The sequence below is a fragment of the Anser anser genome (assembly GCF_964211835.1).
Source record: "Anser anser genome assembly, chromosome: 8".
NCBI classification, from domain to species: Eukaryota; Metazoa; Chordata; class Aves; order Anseriformes; family Anatidae; genus Anser; species Anser anser.
The window spans coordinates 28,579,598-28,600,057 of record NC_139728.1 but is presented as its reverse complement, the minus strand read 5'-3'; the positions used below and the strand labels follow the sequence as shown (position 1 = coordinate 28,600,057).

General features: G+C 39.3%; 1 protein-coding gene across 24 annotated transcripts in view; it reads right to left on the bottom strand.

Moving 5' to 3' along the window:
• Positions 1-20,460, bottom strand: part of FGGY (FGGY carbohydrate kinase domain containing) — a 305,857-nt gene that overhangs the window by 59,594 nt on the left and 225,803 nt on the right. For 18 of the 24 annotated variants that reach the window (XM_083847626.1, XM_083847610.1, XM_083847628.1 and 15 more), the window contains 2 exons: positions 13,985-14,113; positions 9,418-9,521 (listed from right to left, as the gene is read on the bottom strand). In XM_083847626.1, the coding sequence (XP_083703752.1) occupies positions 9,418-9,521; positions 13,985-14,113 (233 nt within the window). Of the gene's footprint in view, positions 1-9,417; positions 9,522-10,195; positions 10,425-13,984; positions 14,114-15,472; positions 15,682-20,460 lie in introns of those variants that run through there. The other 6 variants (XM_083847627.1, XM_083847624.1, XM_083847620.1 and 3 more) reach the window with 5 other exon arrangements.

Below are 20,460 nucleotides of genomic sequence, written 5' to 3'. Positions count from 1 at the left end.
TTAAAGATTTTTTTTTTCTTTTTCACTATTATATAAGTATTCCTTCTATATTACTGAAGGCCACTACCAACAATAATATAAAACTTACAGGTAAAACAAAACTTCTGCAATACCCCTGAGTTAATGGAAGCAGATTTACATTACATGGGATATGCCATCACACACTATTTTAAACATGCTTTTATTTGAATAGCTAAATGGGTAAATCCTGAGAACCTTACTTGGTGTTTATTCAGCCTTTACTTACTGAGACAAACTCCCAAGGACAGAATAAACACTGGGAGAGGACCTCAGGCCTTCACCCACAGTTATAAACAATGAACTCAGCATAAACTGTGATTCCCAGCTGACACTGGGAGAAAAGCAGCAGCTAGCTTCTCCTCATTTTGCTTCCAGAATGATTGTATGAAAAGAGATTTACTTTCTTCCTAATAAACCTTGCCACATCTAAGATCCTCACCCCAAAAGAGATGGAGCAGCAACAGGAAACTTGGATGAATAACTACTGCTTCATGAGAGGCTGAATAAAAGTGGGGAAAAAAAAAAAAAAAAAACCCTACTAGAACACCTACTGTCCAAATACTGATGAAGTTTGCCTGACTGGGGAAATTGTTGCTGTTCAGAAAAGTAAAAAGATATCTAGAAATACTGTTATATCTTATGCCACCTTGGCCCAGGGAGTCCTTAATACCTGGCACTGACATAACACACATTACCAAAATATCTGTCTGCACAACGTCAGTTTGAAGCTCATGCTGTAAGTGGATGAACTGCAGAAAGGAAACAGTCTGGCCAAATCATAAAGCAAACCAACAATACTAAACAATATTTGGGATTCTGACATGAAATCCCACCCTACTCACTGCAAGTACTGCTACCTCCAAAATTTTAAAACCAACAGAAAACAATGAAGCTGCTTTTCATACAACTATTGTATTCCCTTGAAAATTCTATTTAATTGTTTCAGGGCCCAGAGACATCCTAACTGATGACCAAGGATATCATTTATAATCTTTCATTTCATCTGAAGCTTAGTTATTCCTTTACAGTCCAGCTAAGTTCTTATGATAAAAGGGTTAGTATGAGCAAAAGACATCACCTGTCCTTTTGGTTCACCATGAGATCTAGACACACCAAATAAGCAGGCCGCTTAATAAATTCATGCCTACTCACAAAAACAAGGTAAACAAGTCAACTGGAAAGACCATTCATTATATATAAGGATGCTTGTGATCTGAAGAAAATCACCTACCCAGCTCTCCTAGTAACAGAGCACGCCAGTAAGGCACTCAGGTTTGGCTGAGACCTGTGGGCTTCAGGTTAATACCTTCTTTTTGGTCAAGGGGGGGAAGAATCAAAATTGGTTAGCTGGCAGCATCAATGAGATGTTGTACCTGTCAAATCTGGTATCATCACTTGAAGAACATAGAAAACGAAACAGGAAAATCTTGTTACAAAGGAGGGCTGCTGCTGCTGCTGGACTGCTGTGAACATAAACAAGAATACTAGTATATGAAGAATCAAACAGAATTAAGTTGTTTTATCCTATCCCCTACAATCCTATGGTATCTATACATCAATGAAGCAACAAAATTTTGTAATGTTCCTTGCTACAGATTCCAGAATCTAATTTCCTTCCTCCAACAGAGCAAACAAAACCCCTATTAAAATATACAAGAGTTATAGTTCAAGGTACAAGGTGCTAGCCTCTAGAGCCAGGTCTACTAACAGGTAACCTACAATCCCATAGTACTTGCAGTAGAGAGGCCAAGTCAGACAGCAGAGTATTTCTGGCAGACAGACCAGACAAACCTTACCAGTGTCAACAGAAGTAGGTATGAATTCCAGTCTCTTGCTCATGCTTTCTAAGGAAAAGCATGGAACAAGTAGGGATGAAAAGGTGATGAGCCCTAGTAGCAGTCAGACCTGGAGGAAGCCCAACATAAGCCTTTACATCCATTGTGCTTTTATCAAATGGATCAGAAAATCCAAGGAAGGAAGAAAACATCTCTGGTTTGTGCATTTATCATACAGTGGAACATAGCATTGTCTGTAGTGTGTAAACACTGTCGTTTCAGAACAGGGAAGTGTCTTGCATGCTCAAACATACACAGCAAAATTTCTCACTCAGATGTCCTGCAGTCCCAAAGCACTGGATAGGTGCAGTTTGTAAAAGTAAAGACACAGCAATTAAAAATCTACTAAACTACAAAGTGCCTCAGTCTCGCACCTAATAAAACCGGAATAACAGTTCTGTCTCTCTTACCCCTTTCATTCATAGTTGCAAAGAACCCTGAGACCACCGAAGAGAAGACACTGCAGAAAGGCTTCGTGTTATAAATCAAATACCCTAATATACGGCTGGGTGTCACACAGGGTAGTTTGCAGTTAACCGCAGTATGAAAACCACTGTGTCTGCTGGAATTTTCAAAGCAAGCATTTTCACTGATGTCTGTAGAATATGAGATGTCTGTAGAATATCAGTCTTCATATAGTCTCCAAACAGAACATTTTTCAAAGCGTTCACTCTATCCACATCTATTCTTTGAGTCTTTGAACTCGAATGATCTGTTCACTAAAGGGAAGGAGAGTTGACTGCAGTTTTCTGGGAATGTTACTAAGCGTTACTTAGTGTCCGTACAATACAGTGACTGTACTGCTTTCAGCTACATTCCCATCAACAGGTTGATTACCTGCAAAGTGATGGAATGGAAAACTTGGATATCTCTGGCAGGTACACACTAAATAGGAACATCCCATTCTCCCAGTCACCAACGCATACCTGAGCTTTGAATTATGTCAGACCAGGAACAAAGGAATCTTGGTCATAACAAAAACTTTTAATAACCCATTTACTGAGAAAACCTTCCTTTCATCTCCGCCAAGCTTTAGAAAAGGCTGGGAGGCAAGCAGAAATAAACATTATACAGACTCACCACTGCTGGCTCTAAAGTAAACTCTCCAACTTCCTATTTACATTTCAAGATCTTAAGCTTTGTGGTTTACTAGTTCTGCAAGTAAGTGCTTTGGGTTTTGGAGGCTGCCTGCACATGATGTCCCACCACTACTGAATTCTTCCTAGCTTTTATTAATATAATAAGGAGGTCAGAAAAGCAACAATCTTTTATATGCCCTGCTAGCAGAAATATTTTACTTCTCGCCTTTTAAAAACAAAACAAAGCAAACAAAGCGTACAATGTCAAATTAATGCCAGCGAAGGGGATATTACAGCTCTGTTTGTTTCTTTTTCAAACCAAGGATGCTAGAAAATGGAACAAGAGAGTCTCATTAAAAAAGGGTGTGGAGGACTTCTTTGAGGGACAAGTAGGAGGCGGCGGCATTTTTATGGATGTGTAACCCTTCGAAGGCCATAGGCTGAAAAGGCTCCGTGACCTTTTCCTCAGAAGGCTGAATTTGTGTACAGAAAGGATGGGCAACCTGTAACAACAGTCGTGAAGAAAATGTGGTTTTCATTTCATGCAGCCCTCCCTGAATGTAAAACGTCTTCATTAGCTGGGAAGTCAGCACTGTGACCGCTGCCAAATACAATATAGAAGCCAGCAGAACTGAACTGAAAGAGGACAGAGTAAGGGAGAGGTTCCTGTGACACTAATTTATTTCTCCCGTTTGAAAGACACAGGCTCTGTGATTCACATGTGCAGAACCGGCCTTACGGAAGAGGGGAATATTAAAAAAGCAAGAGGGCAAGCGCTTATCAATTTCAGAAGGCTTGCACAGGTCATTTCAAAAACTTCTCTAGGCAGTCTCTGCTTCCAAAGCTTTGCTTTTGTTTTCAGTTTTTTCCTACCGCGTTCCATCCCTCTCTCCCCACTCCTTACCCTCCCAAAGCCAGCCCCTTTCCCCTGGTCAGCAGCAGGACAAATTGCTGCCTTTGCTAAACCCTGGGTCGCAGCCAGTTGGCACTCAGCTTCGCTGCCGAGGGCTGCTGGCCCTGTCCCCTCGGAGACCGCACGTTTCACGTCAGGGCCGCATGTGCAGCGGTGACTGCAGGGCGCGAGGCTGGAGCGCCGCACGCAGCCTCCAACCCCCTCGCCAGAAACCCATCGCTCAGTGCCACCCGACTGCATTAAACATAGCTGGCAAAGCAAGTACCAGGCTGCTTCGTCTCCGCGAGTTTTCCTCTCATCACAGCTGATTTCAAGCAGCTGAGGAGTCCCTGTGTAGTAATTACTCAAAAGTCTGCTGCTTTAACAACGTGGCATGTTCTGAAGAGGAGACTCGGGTATCGGAGCCAAAATATACTGAATCCACTTGCTGGTCTGGCTCCCACCGAGATTACAGAGATCAGGCTATGAGAACACTTTGAGCCAGCATGTCTCTGCAGCCTCCACTCCAGGATGTACTGCAAAGGACACGTACTGTGCATGCTTTGGGGGTGGAAACGTGCTTTGCACTCTATTTGTGTGAACAAAGCTGGCAGCTTGGGCGGATATTGTGGAGCAACGAAGCTCTATTGTGTTTGCCAGTCATCACGAGAATCAAATGAACAAATTTAGAATAAGCAAATTGGACTGAGGTTCCTTTAGGAGAAAACAGGCAAAGACTAGTCAGGCTTGGTAAAAGAGAGTATGGGATATTCTTCCTAAAATAATCCATAGTAAGCACAGCAACAGCAAAATGAGCTGCCCATTTTGCTCTTTGTGTAGTTGCTCAAGCTCTGTCTCTTAGATTATGTAGTGAATCTGGCAAGATAGAAAGTAAATTACTTGTGCTTCTCAAATTTTAAAAATGACTAAATTATAAGCTTCGAACCACATGCACATTACCACCAGGGGAAAAAAAGCATTGTGCACCAAGCCAGGTGACTCAGTTCACAATGACAAGGATCACAGGAGTAGCAGAAAGATGCAAAGGAAGAGACTGCACCTAAATCAAAAGATGACCTGACAGTCCCCAAAAGGAAGTTTTGCATAGATTGCTGCTGAAGAAAAAGGAATGGCTGAAGAAGCATACAGACCACATCAGCAAGTGAAGATGGAAAAAAACAAACAGAGACCCTGAACAGTACAGAACACAAACATGGTATATTTGGGACTGAAAATGCCAGCAAATTCAGATCTCCCTCTCCCTCAGTAAGCTGAAATGAGGCCAGACAATGTTCCCGTTAGAAGCTGCTCTGGCTACTTCCTTCAGCTGTGAATCCAAAGAGGTGTTCGGGCAGGAATGACAAATATTTTCAAAAGGGAACAACTGTTCTGCAACAAGTGCAAAGCAGAACACTGATCTCTCACTGCACCTAACTCACCATGGCATAGGCAGAAATAAAAGTTATACATGTTTTATGACCAGGGATATTTTAGGTGGATCTCTTTCTACTTTATTCAATATGCATACATAGCACATAATCAGTACACTTACAAAATTAGTTTTGGGAAAAAATTTACTTAAAACTCCTTTCAAAATCTTCAAACGCAGATTGGTCCCAGTCTGCTAGGTGTAACATAGCTTACTCAAACCTGTAGTCTCAGAAAGGTTAGTCTCATGAAACATTTTACTTTGAGGGGAAAAAAAAAGGTGTTATAATGTCAATTTAGTGTCCATGAGAAGAGTGCTATTCTAATAGCATGTATGGGAAATCACTAGATTTATATACCAGTAAGAAGCAGCAACACTGCTGGGTTATTTGCTGCGAGGAAGACTAGGAAATTTCTGGTAAGGGTACCCTTGTTTGTATTACTCTTTTGCTGTTTGCAAGAGTTAACTCAATTCTTCATGGTTTTACACATCTGCAAAAGGGCAAGCATGTTTCTGTTTAGGAGTGGGACATGATAATACAGATGTCTGTACCGAAATCCCTCTGATCACACAAAGGTTTCAGAAGAAAACAAAGGATTTCTGAAAACGTTAAAATATCAGACACATAAGACACTGGCAGGAAGACAGGCTTTTAGGGAAACCAACTGCCTTATTCCCAGCAGTTAAGGCATGTCTGTTAGACCGATGCAAACCACTACTTGGGAATAACATACAAGCTTCTATTTCAATGCCTCAAACCTGCTGCTATTTCACTGTGAGAAACGACTCACGTATTTTGGGTTGTCACCATGGCTACACAAGCAAAGTCTCCTAAAAGTTCCAACACTGAAATGTGGGTGCTGGAGTTCAGAGACCCTTTCTACAAAGTACAGTGACCTGCAGCAGCCCACTCAGAAAAGCCGGCCACTGAGTGTCCCTCACTTGAAAGGAATACCTACGCTGTTCACTGAGATCAAAGCCACAGCAAATGAATCCCAGCCCTAAACTAAGGGACGGACCTTCAAAAGTAAAAGGACAGCTTATTTGCCATTCCAAATGCAAAATTTCACTGATGACTTTTTGCTAGGGCAAAGGAGGCAGCAGAGAATCACGCAGAATGAATAACTGCCCAAAAATATTCCACAGACCATCTTTTTTTTTTTTTTTTTTTTTTCCCTCTCATGGATAATGGATGAAGCCCCGAGGTGGCAGTGACTTTCAGCAACTACCAGCTCGGACCTGGACGGGGATCAGTAACCTAATTACAACATGCTTTTTGCCTTTTTCATGAGCTAGTCAAGTATCTCAACAGAAACACAATGCTTTGCGTGTGTCTGATCATCCCAAACTGTCAGTGGTTAATTCCAAAAGCGTATCCTCACTTAAAAACGATAGTTCTACCACAAATTAAACTATTACAGCCAGGAGTAAAATTAGGTTCCACATTTGTACTCTCTAAAATATCAAAGGCATGATTAGCAAAGTCTTTTGTTCAAGATCTCCAGAGTCCTTGAGGTAATGAAAACTGGGTCACGGAGTTATTTCTCTTAAAAGTTTAAAGCAAATGCCACGCTCGAGCAATACCTGCTCTGTGACTCATGGAGTATGAGGGCTAGAGAAGGGAAATGCTGTACCAAGACACCCCGAGCAGCAGCAGCACCCCTGCCCCCACCAAGGGGAGGAAGGGGGGGAGGCACAGCAGATGATTTTGAACAGTTTCCTGTTACAATCCCTTGAAAGAAATCCAACCGTACTTTCACCCTGCTTTCTGTTTTCTGAATTTCTCCTGACAGTTGGCTCTTGCGTTTGCCAGAACCACAACAAAGGACGGCCTTGAGTTTCCACACAGGCCATTTTCTCCCTCTCTCTTCTCTGATCATCTCACAAAGGTATTATTGTTGCTGGCTCACTGGGGCTCAGTGCACCTGAGGCAGATCAAAGGCACTTTTTAATGCCCGCCTGACCACACAGGTCTCTCTCCCACTGCATTAAATTAAACTCGATGATTAATCTCTGTAGCCCTGAGGGTCCCTCGGTGCACATGGGGAGAGAAAATATATATTTCTATCAAAACACAAGTATAATATACTTTCATTTTATAGCCCTAATTAAAAAAAGGAACAGCTAATTCCAGCCAAATGCAGCTGCGTATAGGTCTCATTAAAACACAAATACAACTGCTCTGTGTGCTCCACATTTATTTCATACAGTATATGCAGGTAACAGATAAAAGAGCAGTAAACCAAAACCTTTTCATAGATTAAATCCAGAGAAGTTCAGAATTGGCTTATTGTCTGTTGGCTAGAGATTGCTATACCTCTGATCAGTAGAGTGAAAGAAGGCAGTGAAGGAAATGATTACAAAATGCTGAGTAGTTATATTTAAATAAACCCCAAACTGCACAAGCATCTATCCCCAAGCTTGCATTCAAACCATTAAGAGCCTTAAAAGGTTCTACCTTGCCTATGGCGTGTAGCCTATGCAGGCTTTGGGCTAGCTTTAATGACAGAACAGAACATCGATTCACATCAGCACAGACTTTATCACGCCACTTCTGTTACGTTAGCACAGCTAACAGAGCCACGTCTAACATTGTCATGGAGTACACACACAGAAGGTGCTGTTAAAGTCTCTATACTGACATGCTTTGCTCCATTTTGGCACAGGAAACAAACTGCAGTTGTGAACTGGGTCTACATTGGAACTTACCGATATACATAGATTAAAAATTAATAAATAACCATACACATGTCCTCCTCCAGGGTGAGTTATATTAAAGGAATAAGTTACAGCCAGCTGGCCCATTTCCAGCTGCTCAACGTTGCCCTCAGACCTTTTTGGGAAACTGTCTGAGAGCTCCTTAGCTCATTGCAGCCCAGTAATGTCTCTATTAACCCAGCTTAGTTTAATGATTTAAACTAACTCAGCTAAATGAAACAGGTTAGGAAGAGTTCACACAAACAGATTATTCTGAAGGGGTAGAAGCCTCCATCAAAAGAAGTGGAAATAACAAAAGTAGAGGCAGGTTTGGAAGGGCAATGTTTTCCCCCAGAGCTGGTATCTGCAGGGTGCCTTACCCACACCTCAATAGACACAGAGATACCAATGTGATTTTTCAGAGACAGGGTAAGCTAAGAGTGGTGGAGTTAGAGGTTTGAATCTCTTACTTGGGAAGGAACCCAAATATGTTCCAATAGTTGTACAGGATTTAAGCTTTTGTTAAAAAATGCTCTACTTCACAATACTGGGTTTATTCATATCTTTAAGTTCAATCATGTGCTTAAATGCTTTGTTGAACTACAATCCATGTGACAAGACCATTTTAACGCATGCTGTTACTACCAAGACAACTTACGGATTCTGCTAAACCTGACATTTTATTATTGCCTTCCTTTCTTTTTCTCTACTGGATATCTCTCTCCATGAAGCATGTGAGTCCTCTCTAAAGCCTCTAGCACTCCCACTGCCATTTGCTCATTTAGGAAAAAACAAGTTATAATCAGTCTAAATTTAAGAGCAAAATGAGTTTTAAATAAAAAATGTGGCAGAAAAGGGTACTTATCTAAATGGAATGCTTTCAGACTCATACATTTTAAAAAGGTATAAATTTCAAAAGCAGACACTAAATTTTAATTGCAATTTCAGAAAAAGCTTTTGTATTAATTCACTGAGAAAAATTAGCAAAGTGAAAATTGCTTATCGAGGTTTTTCTTTTTAGTCATGATACGGATCATAATTCTATAGATCATGGCAACTTTCAGAGGTAGAACGATTTATATTGATTAAGTGAAGTGGTGATGGAGAAGGGCTGTGACTGGAGACATGTATTCCTTCTCCAAAGACACTATTCTGTAACACATTAGTGACAAGCTTGTCACAGATAACTCAAGCTCAGATTTCAGCCTGCTCTTTAAGCCACTCTAGCATCGCGGTTTTTACTTTTCATGTCATTTTTCAGTATTGATTTCTACTACTATTAAAGTCCTTGCTTAATAGTAAATGCATGGTAATATATAATTAATATCCAAAGTTAAAGATAGAGTTACCAGAAAAAAAAAATCAAGGCAAAAGAAAAGGGTGAGAGGCACAAAGGTCATTTTTCCCTTCAAACACATTAGTTAACTATATTCTGTACAAATTAGGACTATGCATACAACCTACCCCCATGTGGCATGAAGATGTTCCACAGATCATAGCAACTCGTGATGTAATTGGCTGGTTTTCACATGGCAGGTTATGTCCTTTCACATCTGCTCCAATTACTCCTATTAAAATAAAATTAAAATTCAATTTTAAAGAAGAGCAAGCCAACCCTCACAAAACAGTGCTTTTCCACGCACAAATAATTGCCAAATATCTCACGCCGCTACTGAAAATCATAATAAGTCTACTTAGAAAATAAACAAAGCTATAAAATAGCTGATATAATGTGTGAGGTTTTTTAAATTATTATTACAGATGCATGAGGACACGAGATCATTTCTTGTTCATGTTTATCATCATAATCTTTAGATGTTATTTCAACTATAAGCTGACCTTTGGTTATTGTTGACCTCCTAGGCAGTACACTAACATACAGAATAAAAGACTCCCTTGCTAGGAAAGGCACTACAGCAAGTATGTTTATTTGTTGACAGTTTATCTTGCATATACTGTATGATGGGTTTTGTCAGGGGACGAATTGAAAAATTGAATAACTTGGCAGGAGACTGGAAAGACGCCAAGTTTGTTGTCTTGCCTGCTGCTGCTGTCTTGTCCGTGTCAGACAGAAGCATCCTCATGAGGAGAGATTCCTCCCTCCCTAAGAGGAGCTGTGCTTGACTATGAGGAGCTTCTGCATGCAGGACAGGGCAGGAAGGACGACATATTCAACAAGCACTCAGCTCACAGCAGGAATTTATACCAGGAGATGCCAGAGAAGAGCCAGGAGCTTGCTTACAGATTTGGGGCAGATCTACAGCCAACTTCAGCATGCATGTTATTATGCTCAGATCAATTAAGGGCAGGCTGAAGTGGAAATTCTGCCCTCTCCTTCTTCTCTTAGGTTGCATTCTTGTGTTGCATTGTCCTGCATCCAGCAAACTGCAGCAGCATGACAAGAAATGTTCTTTGGTTTGTCTAGTTTCTCTTGACCATTATTTTTCAATCAGATCAATGTGCAGTTTGGTGACTACGGTGCCAATCCTACAAAAACAAAACAAAACAAAACAAAAACGACAACAATCTTTCTCCACACTGTAGGAAGATGGCAAAAACGTTTGCTGGACATTTTATATTTTCAAAATCAAAGATTTTAAGAAGTGAAAGATGCTGCCAAGTGCTGTGGTTAGGATGCTACATTTCATTAACACCTTCTGGTTTAGGTCACCATTGCAAGATTCTATTATCAAATCAATCTGTTGGGCATTGTCTTATCAGGGTTGCCATGGTTATCCTGGTATTATCATGGTTGAAAGTTATTAAAATAATCAGAAAATTAAGGGCTAAATTTTAGTGTCTTTCCTTATAAGGAAAAATCTTTCCTTATACCCCTTTATCTTAGCTGGCTTGTGACTACATAGAAGCATAGCTGTCATACACAGAGCTTATTTGTGAGGAACAACAGAAAACTAAAAGTAATGTTTCTTATGCTTTATTTTTCACTGCTCAAGCAGAGATGTGCAGGAGTTTATATTAAGAATTGTGGGTAGAGTTATCTAAAAGGCAGATTCCTGTAGTAGAAAATACTGTATTAAAATTTCTGAAAGGAGTTAAAAATACTGTTCATGCTTCAGAGCGAAGAAATATTAAACTGATTCGTCAGCATATGTTGCAAATGTATTTTCATGAACAATACAAAATTAAAGAGCTTCATGTTTAGATATTTTTTTAATCACTATGAAAACATGCATCTGCAAAATATGCATTCTGCAGAATATGCCTTTTGGGTTTTACTGAAATCAGTGGAATTTTGTCAATGGCTTTAGTGTTTAGAGTTACTGGAGTCTTCCTATTTGTGATTAATTTAAGTCAGATAGCAAATAATAATAGTAATATGAATACGAAAATGTTTTTATTAACCAAAAATAATGTAACTATTTTTAGAAGTTACTTTTATCTTTAATTTAGTTGTGATTTTTCATAATCTAAGGCAGACTAAAATTTTTGTGAAGGTTCTGAAGACAAACTGAGAACAAGTCTGTGTATCACACAAACTCTAGGACAGATTTTATTAAAACAATCAATGCTAAGCATTCATACTTCTGGATCTCTTCCACAATGACAAAGTACTTTAGATACTGAACAATAAATCCTCTAGTTTTGCTGAAACAATGCTCATCTCTTTTTATGAGATCAGTCCCAAAAGACTGGCCTCCCATACTCACATTTTTATCTGTAGACTCTTTTAAATTGGTACAGTAGGTCAAAATGAAAGACATATCTATTTGGCTTTTAGGTTTTTACCTTTCCTTAATAGGTATCAGATGGACTGATTGAGGAGTCATACATGATCTCTACTGACATACGTATTAAATAATTCTTTATCTTTACCTTATTTACTCAAAACTTCAAAGCCTTCATAAACTCCAGGGACCTGTCCAGCAAAAATGCACTTTACATCCAGCCAAAAGCAGATACGAACAGCGCATCAGAAGTTATTAACACTGAAAACAAGATGTCCATCACACTGCTTTGGTTTAGCCTGCAGGATGCAAAAGGGCTGTTTTCCTTACTCTCTTACTACAGGCTATTTTCAAGACAGAATTTGTTCAAGAATGAGAATAATGGCACCCACTGGATGTTATTGTCCTGCAAACTAACCTGATGTGTACTAATATACAAGCCATATCCTTTACAAAAACTGTAATCCTCAGTATATAATCCTCAAAATACGTATAGCATAAATTCTTCAGAACGGATTTTGTAAGCTTTTTTCTTTTATCTTCTATTTCTGGACTGTAGTCTTATAGAGATTTTGGTCCCAAACTCTAAAGAGGTTTGAGATGCTGCAAACAATTCTCCACTTTTTAATGAATACTTTGCTGTACACACAGTATGAAGACAGGAAGACAAACAGAAACTCTCTGATTAAACATTCATGATTTAGCCATTGCAAAAATGTTTACTAATACATATTTATAGCAAAAGATCTGATGCTATGGTCCAATTAGAAAAAAGTGTAGGTGACTATGAAGGAGTCCATTGGAACACACCAAACACCTGTTTTAATACAATGTTAAATTTAAAAACAAAATTTAAAAACAAGGACCTAATTTAAAATATTTTTCTCAGAGCTTGTTGGCACAATAATATTTGTATTTCAGACCAGCTTATCATTACATCCATTTCAAGAATACAAAACAGCCAACTGCCATAGTTGTAAACACATTCTTTTGCACCTATATATCGTATGATTTGGTCAATTAGGATACTAATTGACACAAACTGATTTTTAAATCAGTCTCAATAGTAAGGACTCAACGTATCTACAACTATGACACTAAAACTCAGTCTTCCTTGCTGCATACATTCCTTTCTGCAGCTTGTCAAAACAAAACGCTGGATCCAGAGCTAATTCTTCTGAGGTAATAAGAAAAGCAAGAGATCACAGAAACAAAATTACAGAAGCGAAGTAAATGGACTTAAACATATAAGAAGTTCTAGGCCACAACTTCTAGAAAAATAAATAAGATTTAAAACACCACAAAATATTTGAAACAAAATTGGTACTTTAGCAACTAATCATATTTCATTTAGATCTAGATAAAAATATTCTGATGAGCAATAGATTTCCATTGAACAGTACTGCTTCAATAACACTGAAACTTTCTGAGGTAAAAATTTTTTCTAACCTACCAAACTAAAAAACCTCAATTTCCTGCTGAAAGTTACATTGAATCACTTTGTTTTTGACTGTATTTAGATAAGGACAAACAGCATAGTATGAAACTGAAGGACTTAAGCCTCACCAAACATTTTTCAATACAGCTGAAACTGAGCATATCAGAATATTGTGCTGAAAAAGAAAAAAAAAAAAAAAAAGAACTATTAGGCCTTCCACTCCAGCTATGGATAAAATATTGAAAGCCTCAGAAGGGAATTACCTTTCACCAGCCAGTTCTCCCTCCACTCTTGTTTGCTACAAGAACTGCTTATGTTTGTTTGAATACACAGTATTTACATACTCTTACCGCTAGAGGAAAGGCACTGGTTTTGGTATATATTCCATAATCTGCTAGCATAAATGTATATAAAAAAGGCTCCGCTGCATTACTTAAACAAGGGATGAATTGCTCCTAATACTAAAAAGGAAGACCAACTACGAACAAGCCTCAAACATGAGTCTTCTCCCTCAAAACTGAAACTTTTTATTTTTCTTACTTTTTTTCTTTTCTTACTTATCCCCACAAAATTTTGAGCAATAGAAGATGTAAACTGTCATCATGTTGGCTTGCCAACCCAATGGTGTCTCAGCTCAGGAATTCAAAGTGGAACTAAAAGAAGTTAATGCACAATTTGGAAACCCAGCTGCAAAGAAATAAACAGTGATATTTAAGGACCTTGCTATAAACAGATATTCAACATTAGTAGTTATTGTGAGGATTTTTTTTATTTTATTTTAGTTATGCTATTTCGTAAGAATAGCATCAGAGCAAATTGCTGGATACAAAACAGGCTATGCAAAAAATGGCTAAAATTAATTCAATACATTCCTGTTTCCAAGAATAGTAAATATGTGACTGAGTACCTAGTCCTCCAGCATGCGCATCAATGAGAGATGCTGCTACTGCAATCCCTTCAGGGAGACCAAGATCTTTTGCAGCTTCTGGCGTTAGACCTTTTCCAACAGACTCCCCAGGAGACAAGACGTGGTTTCCTGGGCAGACACAAGAAAAACCATACACCTGTCAATTTACTAAACAGAAAAACAAACACATATGTTATTACAAGAACTCCCTTCCTCTCCCTGAAGTTAGTGTGGTACATACAAAACAAAAAGTGTATCAAAGAACTCTATCTGATGAAGAAATACGTTTCATTATATGTCTGTATATTAAACACAACCATGCTAGATCAAGCTACCCCATAGTAATTTAAAAGTTCAAAAGCATTCAATGTCCTGTCTAGCCACGGAGAAAGATTGTGCCACAAGCAATTAAATTCTGCTTGGCACCCTTCCAGGAGATATGAAATAATTGTGCAGAAATTCCAAGTTCTTGGGGTAGCTGCTGACTACACTGCCCGCAGCCATTCCCTGCGTGCAGCAACGGGATTCAGCTCAGCCAATGCTCACAACTCCTGTTGCATAAGACAATGACCAAATTTATTTTTCCTTCTGATTTCCACCCTCTCTGAGAGTTTTCACTAGCAATAAGTTGGTTATAACAACAGAAACTCTGAAAGAGAAACTGGCTAAACCAGCAAATTCCTGCTATTACAGCTCTACTCCCTCGTAGGCATAAACCATCCACTTTTGGGACTTTGCTGGAAGTACGAAGAACGTTATGGTCACTCCAAGCACAGTTGGTGCAACCCTTCCCTCTGCCTTGACACCAAGGAGCCTATGTCAGGTCCCGTCTGCATTGGCCTCCACTATCATAACACATTTATTTTTTTCTAGCTGAAAGAGATACTGTTCAGTAATTAAAATATGGTGATAGAGGTAACTCAGGGGTTAGAACAAACCTAAATTCATGAAACTTTCTGAATTTAAGGACGCTCCCACACCCGACAGCCTCCTCTCGGGCAGCCGAGTCTAACCAAAGCCAAAGCAATGAGTGGCAGCTCCTGCAATCACACACACTCCTCTATTTATCTAAAGATTTGGTGGGTGAGAAGCAGTGAAAGGCACAGCAGGAGCTCTCATACACCTTCCTGCCAATACCATGACTTTAAGTCAGAGACGTTGTGCTCATTTAATAGTACATATCTTTAGCATTACTCAGTTCAGCAAATCTTCAGGGCAGAGTTGACAAAAGTCCTTTTTAAGAAAGAAAAGCCTACTTTCACAGTTGATTCAAGTGAGAATGTTATACCTAAAAAGCATTTTGATGTGTAGAAAGGAAGCAACACATTGTCCACAACAGAGGTCAATTAAGGGGAACAGCATACCGTAAATTAGCAGGAATACACCAATGCCCATGAGCATTATCTTCTAAAAACAGTTATGCTACCTTACTGCTTGTTGAAAAGAAGGTTATAATATTGAATTCACAGGTGGAAAGTGGGTCTTTACTTTTATACATCACCATGGTAGAAGACCTTTGGCTTTGCTGCAGGCGATGTTGGTTCTTCACTAGGGAAGGCGCCCACGCCCTGACTGAAGCCGTGCATGGGGCACTGCGATCAGACAGCACGCAAACTGCTCCGTGCTCGCTGTGCCAAGAGTTTCTGTTCTGTCAACGACCACACCTCTGTCTCTGAAACGTCAGGCTGAATCTCATACTGGAAATTTAAAACAAATATGTATGGCCAAAACTTTGGGTTTATATTCAATTATCAGGCACAGTAACCCAAAGTCATCACTTCCAGCTCTCCACTAACTTATACAGGACGAAGAGATAATATCCTAACATCTCACCAAAAGAAGTCTACATTTTATTAATTCTTAGTGTAAATGCAAACAATTGTGCTAGCTGTTACAAGAGGTGTATCTTTTGTGATTTCTCCCCCCAATAAGTTTTGAGAGCAGGATGTTTCTCTTTAAGAAAAGTTGTGTGTTGTCTTTTGGTTTCTTAAGACACCAGAAAATAATCCAAGTTGTGTGCTTCACCTGACATTCAAAGACCCTGCAGGTGGAAGGAAGTTCAAAAGAGTTCATGCAGCTAAAACCACATCTTTTTCTTCAGAACCAGTTACATGACCTGAAAGCAGACAGATACCTTGTATATACAGCATGAGATGAAAGCAATCTGATATAAAACCTCTTTCCAGGCACTCCATTCCACTGGCAGCTTGTTTGTATCAGTCATACTGGTCAAATATTTTAATGTGTTATTACTATGTGGTTAAGTTCCATTTTAGAGATCAGAGCAACTAAAAAAAAACTTTTTCCTACCAGCTTCTCAATTATTGTATTCCTAGTTAATGAGCACTAAGGGAGCAATTCCAGAGATAAAGAGAATCTGCTGCTTCTAAGGGCAGCAGCAGCGAATGACCCTATCGATTCCTTTGGCACCAGCAATAGATCAAAGTGACCAGCAGCACTGCTATCCCCTACGGGCATCAAGTGGGTGAGGACGTGTCCAGGGATGGGTTCCTGTGAGTTGAAGATACAGCGTAATAATCTTGTATTTTAATAAATAAATTAAAGGTAGAGTTTGGCCAGCCTGTTTTACGTAGAGCTGAGCAATTTCTCGACTGCAAGCAACATTTCCTGACCACCTGGGAAGTGACGGCACGTAGAAGTCACCCATTACCAGGAGTATGAGGAGGAGTCTCCTAGGTCACCCAGGTCAGGGAGTGCAGCAGGGAGGTGCCAGCAAGTGAGTGCAGCAGACAGAATACTGACTCTGCCCCTCTACTTCATCCTCCCAGCTTTAGAAATCCCTGAAAGCTCTGCTACATGCCTATGTTCTTAAGGAGCTTTGTAAAAGAGAAAAAGCAGGCTCTGCATGGCCACTCCTGTCATCACAAGAGCTGCTTCCCCACCCACACGAGAGTGAGTAAGTAGGTGTGGAATGGGCCAAGACCTAGAAGGGGAATTATCACTCCCATGGTTTACTCCTCACCGAAAACCGAGAAAACTCAGCTAAGCATCAGTGTGCCTACAATCTGTAAGTATAAAGCTATGAAATGATAAAAACAAAACAAACAAACCAAAACACAGAAAGCAACCGAAGAGGAGCCACAACTAAAAAGCAAAGGATTTGTAACAGATGTGGTACTTCAGGACTAGGCTAGGAGAGAATGAGGAGATTCTTACTTGAGCAAAAGGCAGTGGCTTGAGAAGTCAAGGGACAGCTACTACAAAACAAAGGCATTACACAGCTACCCAGCAGGACTTCAGCAGCAGGTGCTGCCACACTTAAATCCTACCTGTCAGGGAAAGAAGCTGTCAGAGATGGAGGAAGGGAAATGAGAACCGCCTGCACACAGAGGCCGTCAGTGAGAGCATTACAGGAGGCTGTGTAAAAGAGGCAGTGAAAGGAACGAGTCTCCTCAAGACTCCTGCCAAAGTAAATGCATCGAGTCTTTTGTTTACAGTAGTCTCCTGTGCAAGTCATTTACCTTTGCTATAATGATTTCCAAAATTAGACCTACCCAAACAAACCCATAATGGCTGAAGCTGGAGAACTTTCTCTTTCACATTCGTACAGCTGTTTCACTAACGCAGTGCCTCCACAACCTTTTCATTTTCTGTGAGACGTACTATTTCTAGCTATTTTTCCCCTATAAAGCAGCAAGTTTACAAAAGGAAAAAGCTGTCTGAATCTCTTCCTCCTCTTTTATCCTTTTTCGAAGACTAATGTTCGAATTTGCTATGATCAGGTTTTGTTTAAAGAATTTATGTGGTACCAGTGACCCTCTACCTTTTCAGGCAGTTTCCACAGCAACTAGCTATTTACCAGACGTAACACACCAGGCAGACAATACATCTTCAGTCAACTTCAGCGATCAAAATTCACTCTACAGTCTTCCTAATATTTAACAGAAGTAGGTTTTTTTTCGTACATAGACCTTTTTCAAACAACAAAAGCAGAGCGCAGCAGGGGCCCGGTTGACTCAGCTATGACATACCCGCTCACTTGAGAACAGCTTTCCTTCCATCACACAGAACACGGTTGCACTGCATATGCAATTATATTTGGCTGCATATGTGCATAAAGATACATTAAAAAAAAAAAAAAGGAAAAGGGGCTGTCCCTTTTCTTCACTAACTTGACACAAGCAAACTTGGAGGGATGTAAAAATCCCTTGTTGAAATCCCTGCAGCCTCAGAAAGAAATCCAGCCAAATGACGCATCGTATCTATATTTTACAAATACTCCTCCAAAACTGGTCAATCTAAACGCTTTTTAATTTAAAAGACAACACACAAAATAAATATCCCGTTAAATAAATAATTTAGCACGTGGATTGGGAAAGTCATTTGGTTAAATAAAACGGTGCTAAATAAACATCACAGGAAACTGGAGCTTAGTAAAAAGAAGGACCATCCATCCATATGGATCTCATAATAAGTTATGTAAGGGGTTTTTTCCCTTCTCTGAACTGCGTTATTATAGGTTTTGTGGAGCATTTTCTCCAAAGATTTTGTAATACCTAGCACATTTAGATGCTTAGTTCATTACAAAGCTTGCAGGCAACCTCTGATATTTGTGTTTTACAATAGCAGCATAATAGAATGCCAGAATTCTGGGATATGCAAGGAACCTGAGTGATATAAATCTTCCGTTATGTCATCCCAACCCTACCTACATAAAACACATTACTGACTATCCCACCCTATTACATACAATACTCACATTTAATTGAGGTGTGACTGACTGTTCTGCAATTTTTCAACCTAGCTGATGGGCAGAAACGGAATCATTAAGAGATGAGGGAAACGGGATAACGAGGTGGACTAGAAAATAATATTCACTTTCCTTAGGAGTGAAAGTATGATGGTTAGAAGCGTGTTAGAAACGGTCAGATGTATTTTGTTTTTAACATGGAAATATCTTCCATAAAATTTCTCATGTGGTAGTTGAAAACTTGAGAATTTTCTTTCAGGAAAACCCAAACAAATTGCGATATTATAGGCCGCCTTATTTAAAAGTGAGAAAACCAGTTGATTAAACAAAATCATTTTAGCTTTCTTCAGTTCAAAATTAATCTCTATCTATCTGAACTGCCACAGTAGCTTGAGGCAAGCCTAGTTTGGGTCCTTTCCATCCCACCTTCCCATACAGCTTATGCCTTTCACTGAACTACAGCTCAACTACCTAACATGGAATTACTTAAGGCAGACATTAGGTTGTTAAATACAGGCAAAAGCAGGCAGATCTTGATTCGTTAAGCTGAAAAGTAAATTAGTCTGCAGACCATAGGTGCCTACTTCAACAAATACCATTTCCTTCTTGTCCAAATGAAAAAGGGCTACTTCATGTATAAACGGAAAGCTTTCCTGGTTGAAGGTCAAAAGAAAAAGAAGAAAAAGAAAAAGAAAAAACAACATTCTGCATCACTGGATCATTAGGCATGCACATTGATGGACGTGGTTGGGTTGTCATTACTAGATTTCAGTGAAATAGTGCAGAATGAAGATTCCTCATAATGCATCGTTCGCTACTCACTACACTGACATGCATATGGGTGTACAGTACATGTATTTAGATGGCTACGTAACTAGGTGTAAAGTATTTGCATCCAAACTCAGCTGCCCTACTTCATATTTCTGCTTGCAAACAGTAACTTCAATATGTTGATTATTTCCATTTCTGACACTTCACAGTACAATATTCCTTACAGTCTCTCCAGATACTGTACCTCAACAAGCATCATCAGTGTAGATGACGTGACTATTGCTGTACTTTCAGAGTTGCAAGTAATCAGACTCTGGTTTGGTACAATACGTCACTTAGATTGTACAGGCAATTTAACTTGTACTAATTATGGATTACTACATAACAGAATGTTTTTTTATTACTGTATTTTTTTTAGTATAATTCAAATGATAACATCTCCTCTTTGAAGAAATAATTACCCCTTTTCAAAACTGAAAGAAATGACAGACCAAAAATAACCCGATCAGTTACCGAAAGAATGCTTTTGAATCTTTCTGCTAAGCTTCTGATACTTGTACAGTCTTATTCCCAACCACATTCACACGGTATCCACTTCTAATACCCATACTGAGAAGATACTGATGCATTATAAAGGGTTCAGAAATGAATTGAAAAAGCAATTATAGCGATTGAGAAGTATGACAGTTCACATAAGAGTCTGGGTGAAAAACCTTGAGTAGCTCAGTGTTTTTCTTTAGCAGAAAATTTCAGTCTGTGCAGGTCAGGCATGTCACTACAGTCTGGCAGACCAGAGTAAGAAGTTAAAATTTAGATGAAAAAAGAATTATTTAATTAAGTCATTACTTTTGAGCAATGAGAGCAACAAACAATCAACAACCTTTATGTCTGAAGTGGGCTCTGTCACAGAAAATTATAGTCAAGACTGGTTCTAAGATACACTTTAAACTACTTAAACATCAATTTTAGGAAGTACAACAGCCTCTGACTTAGA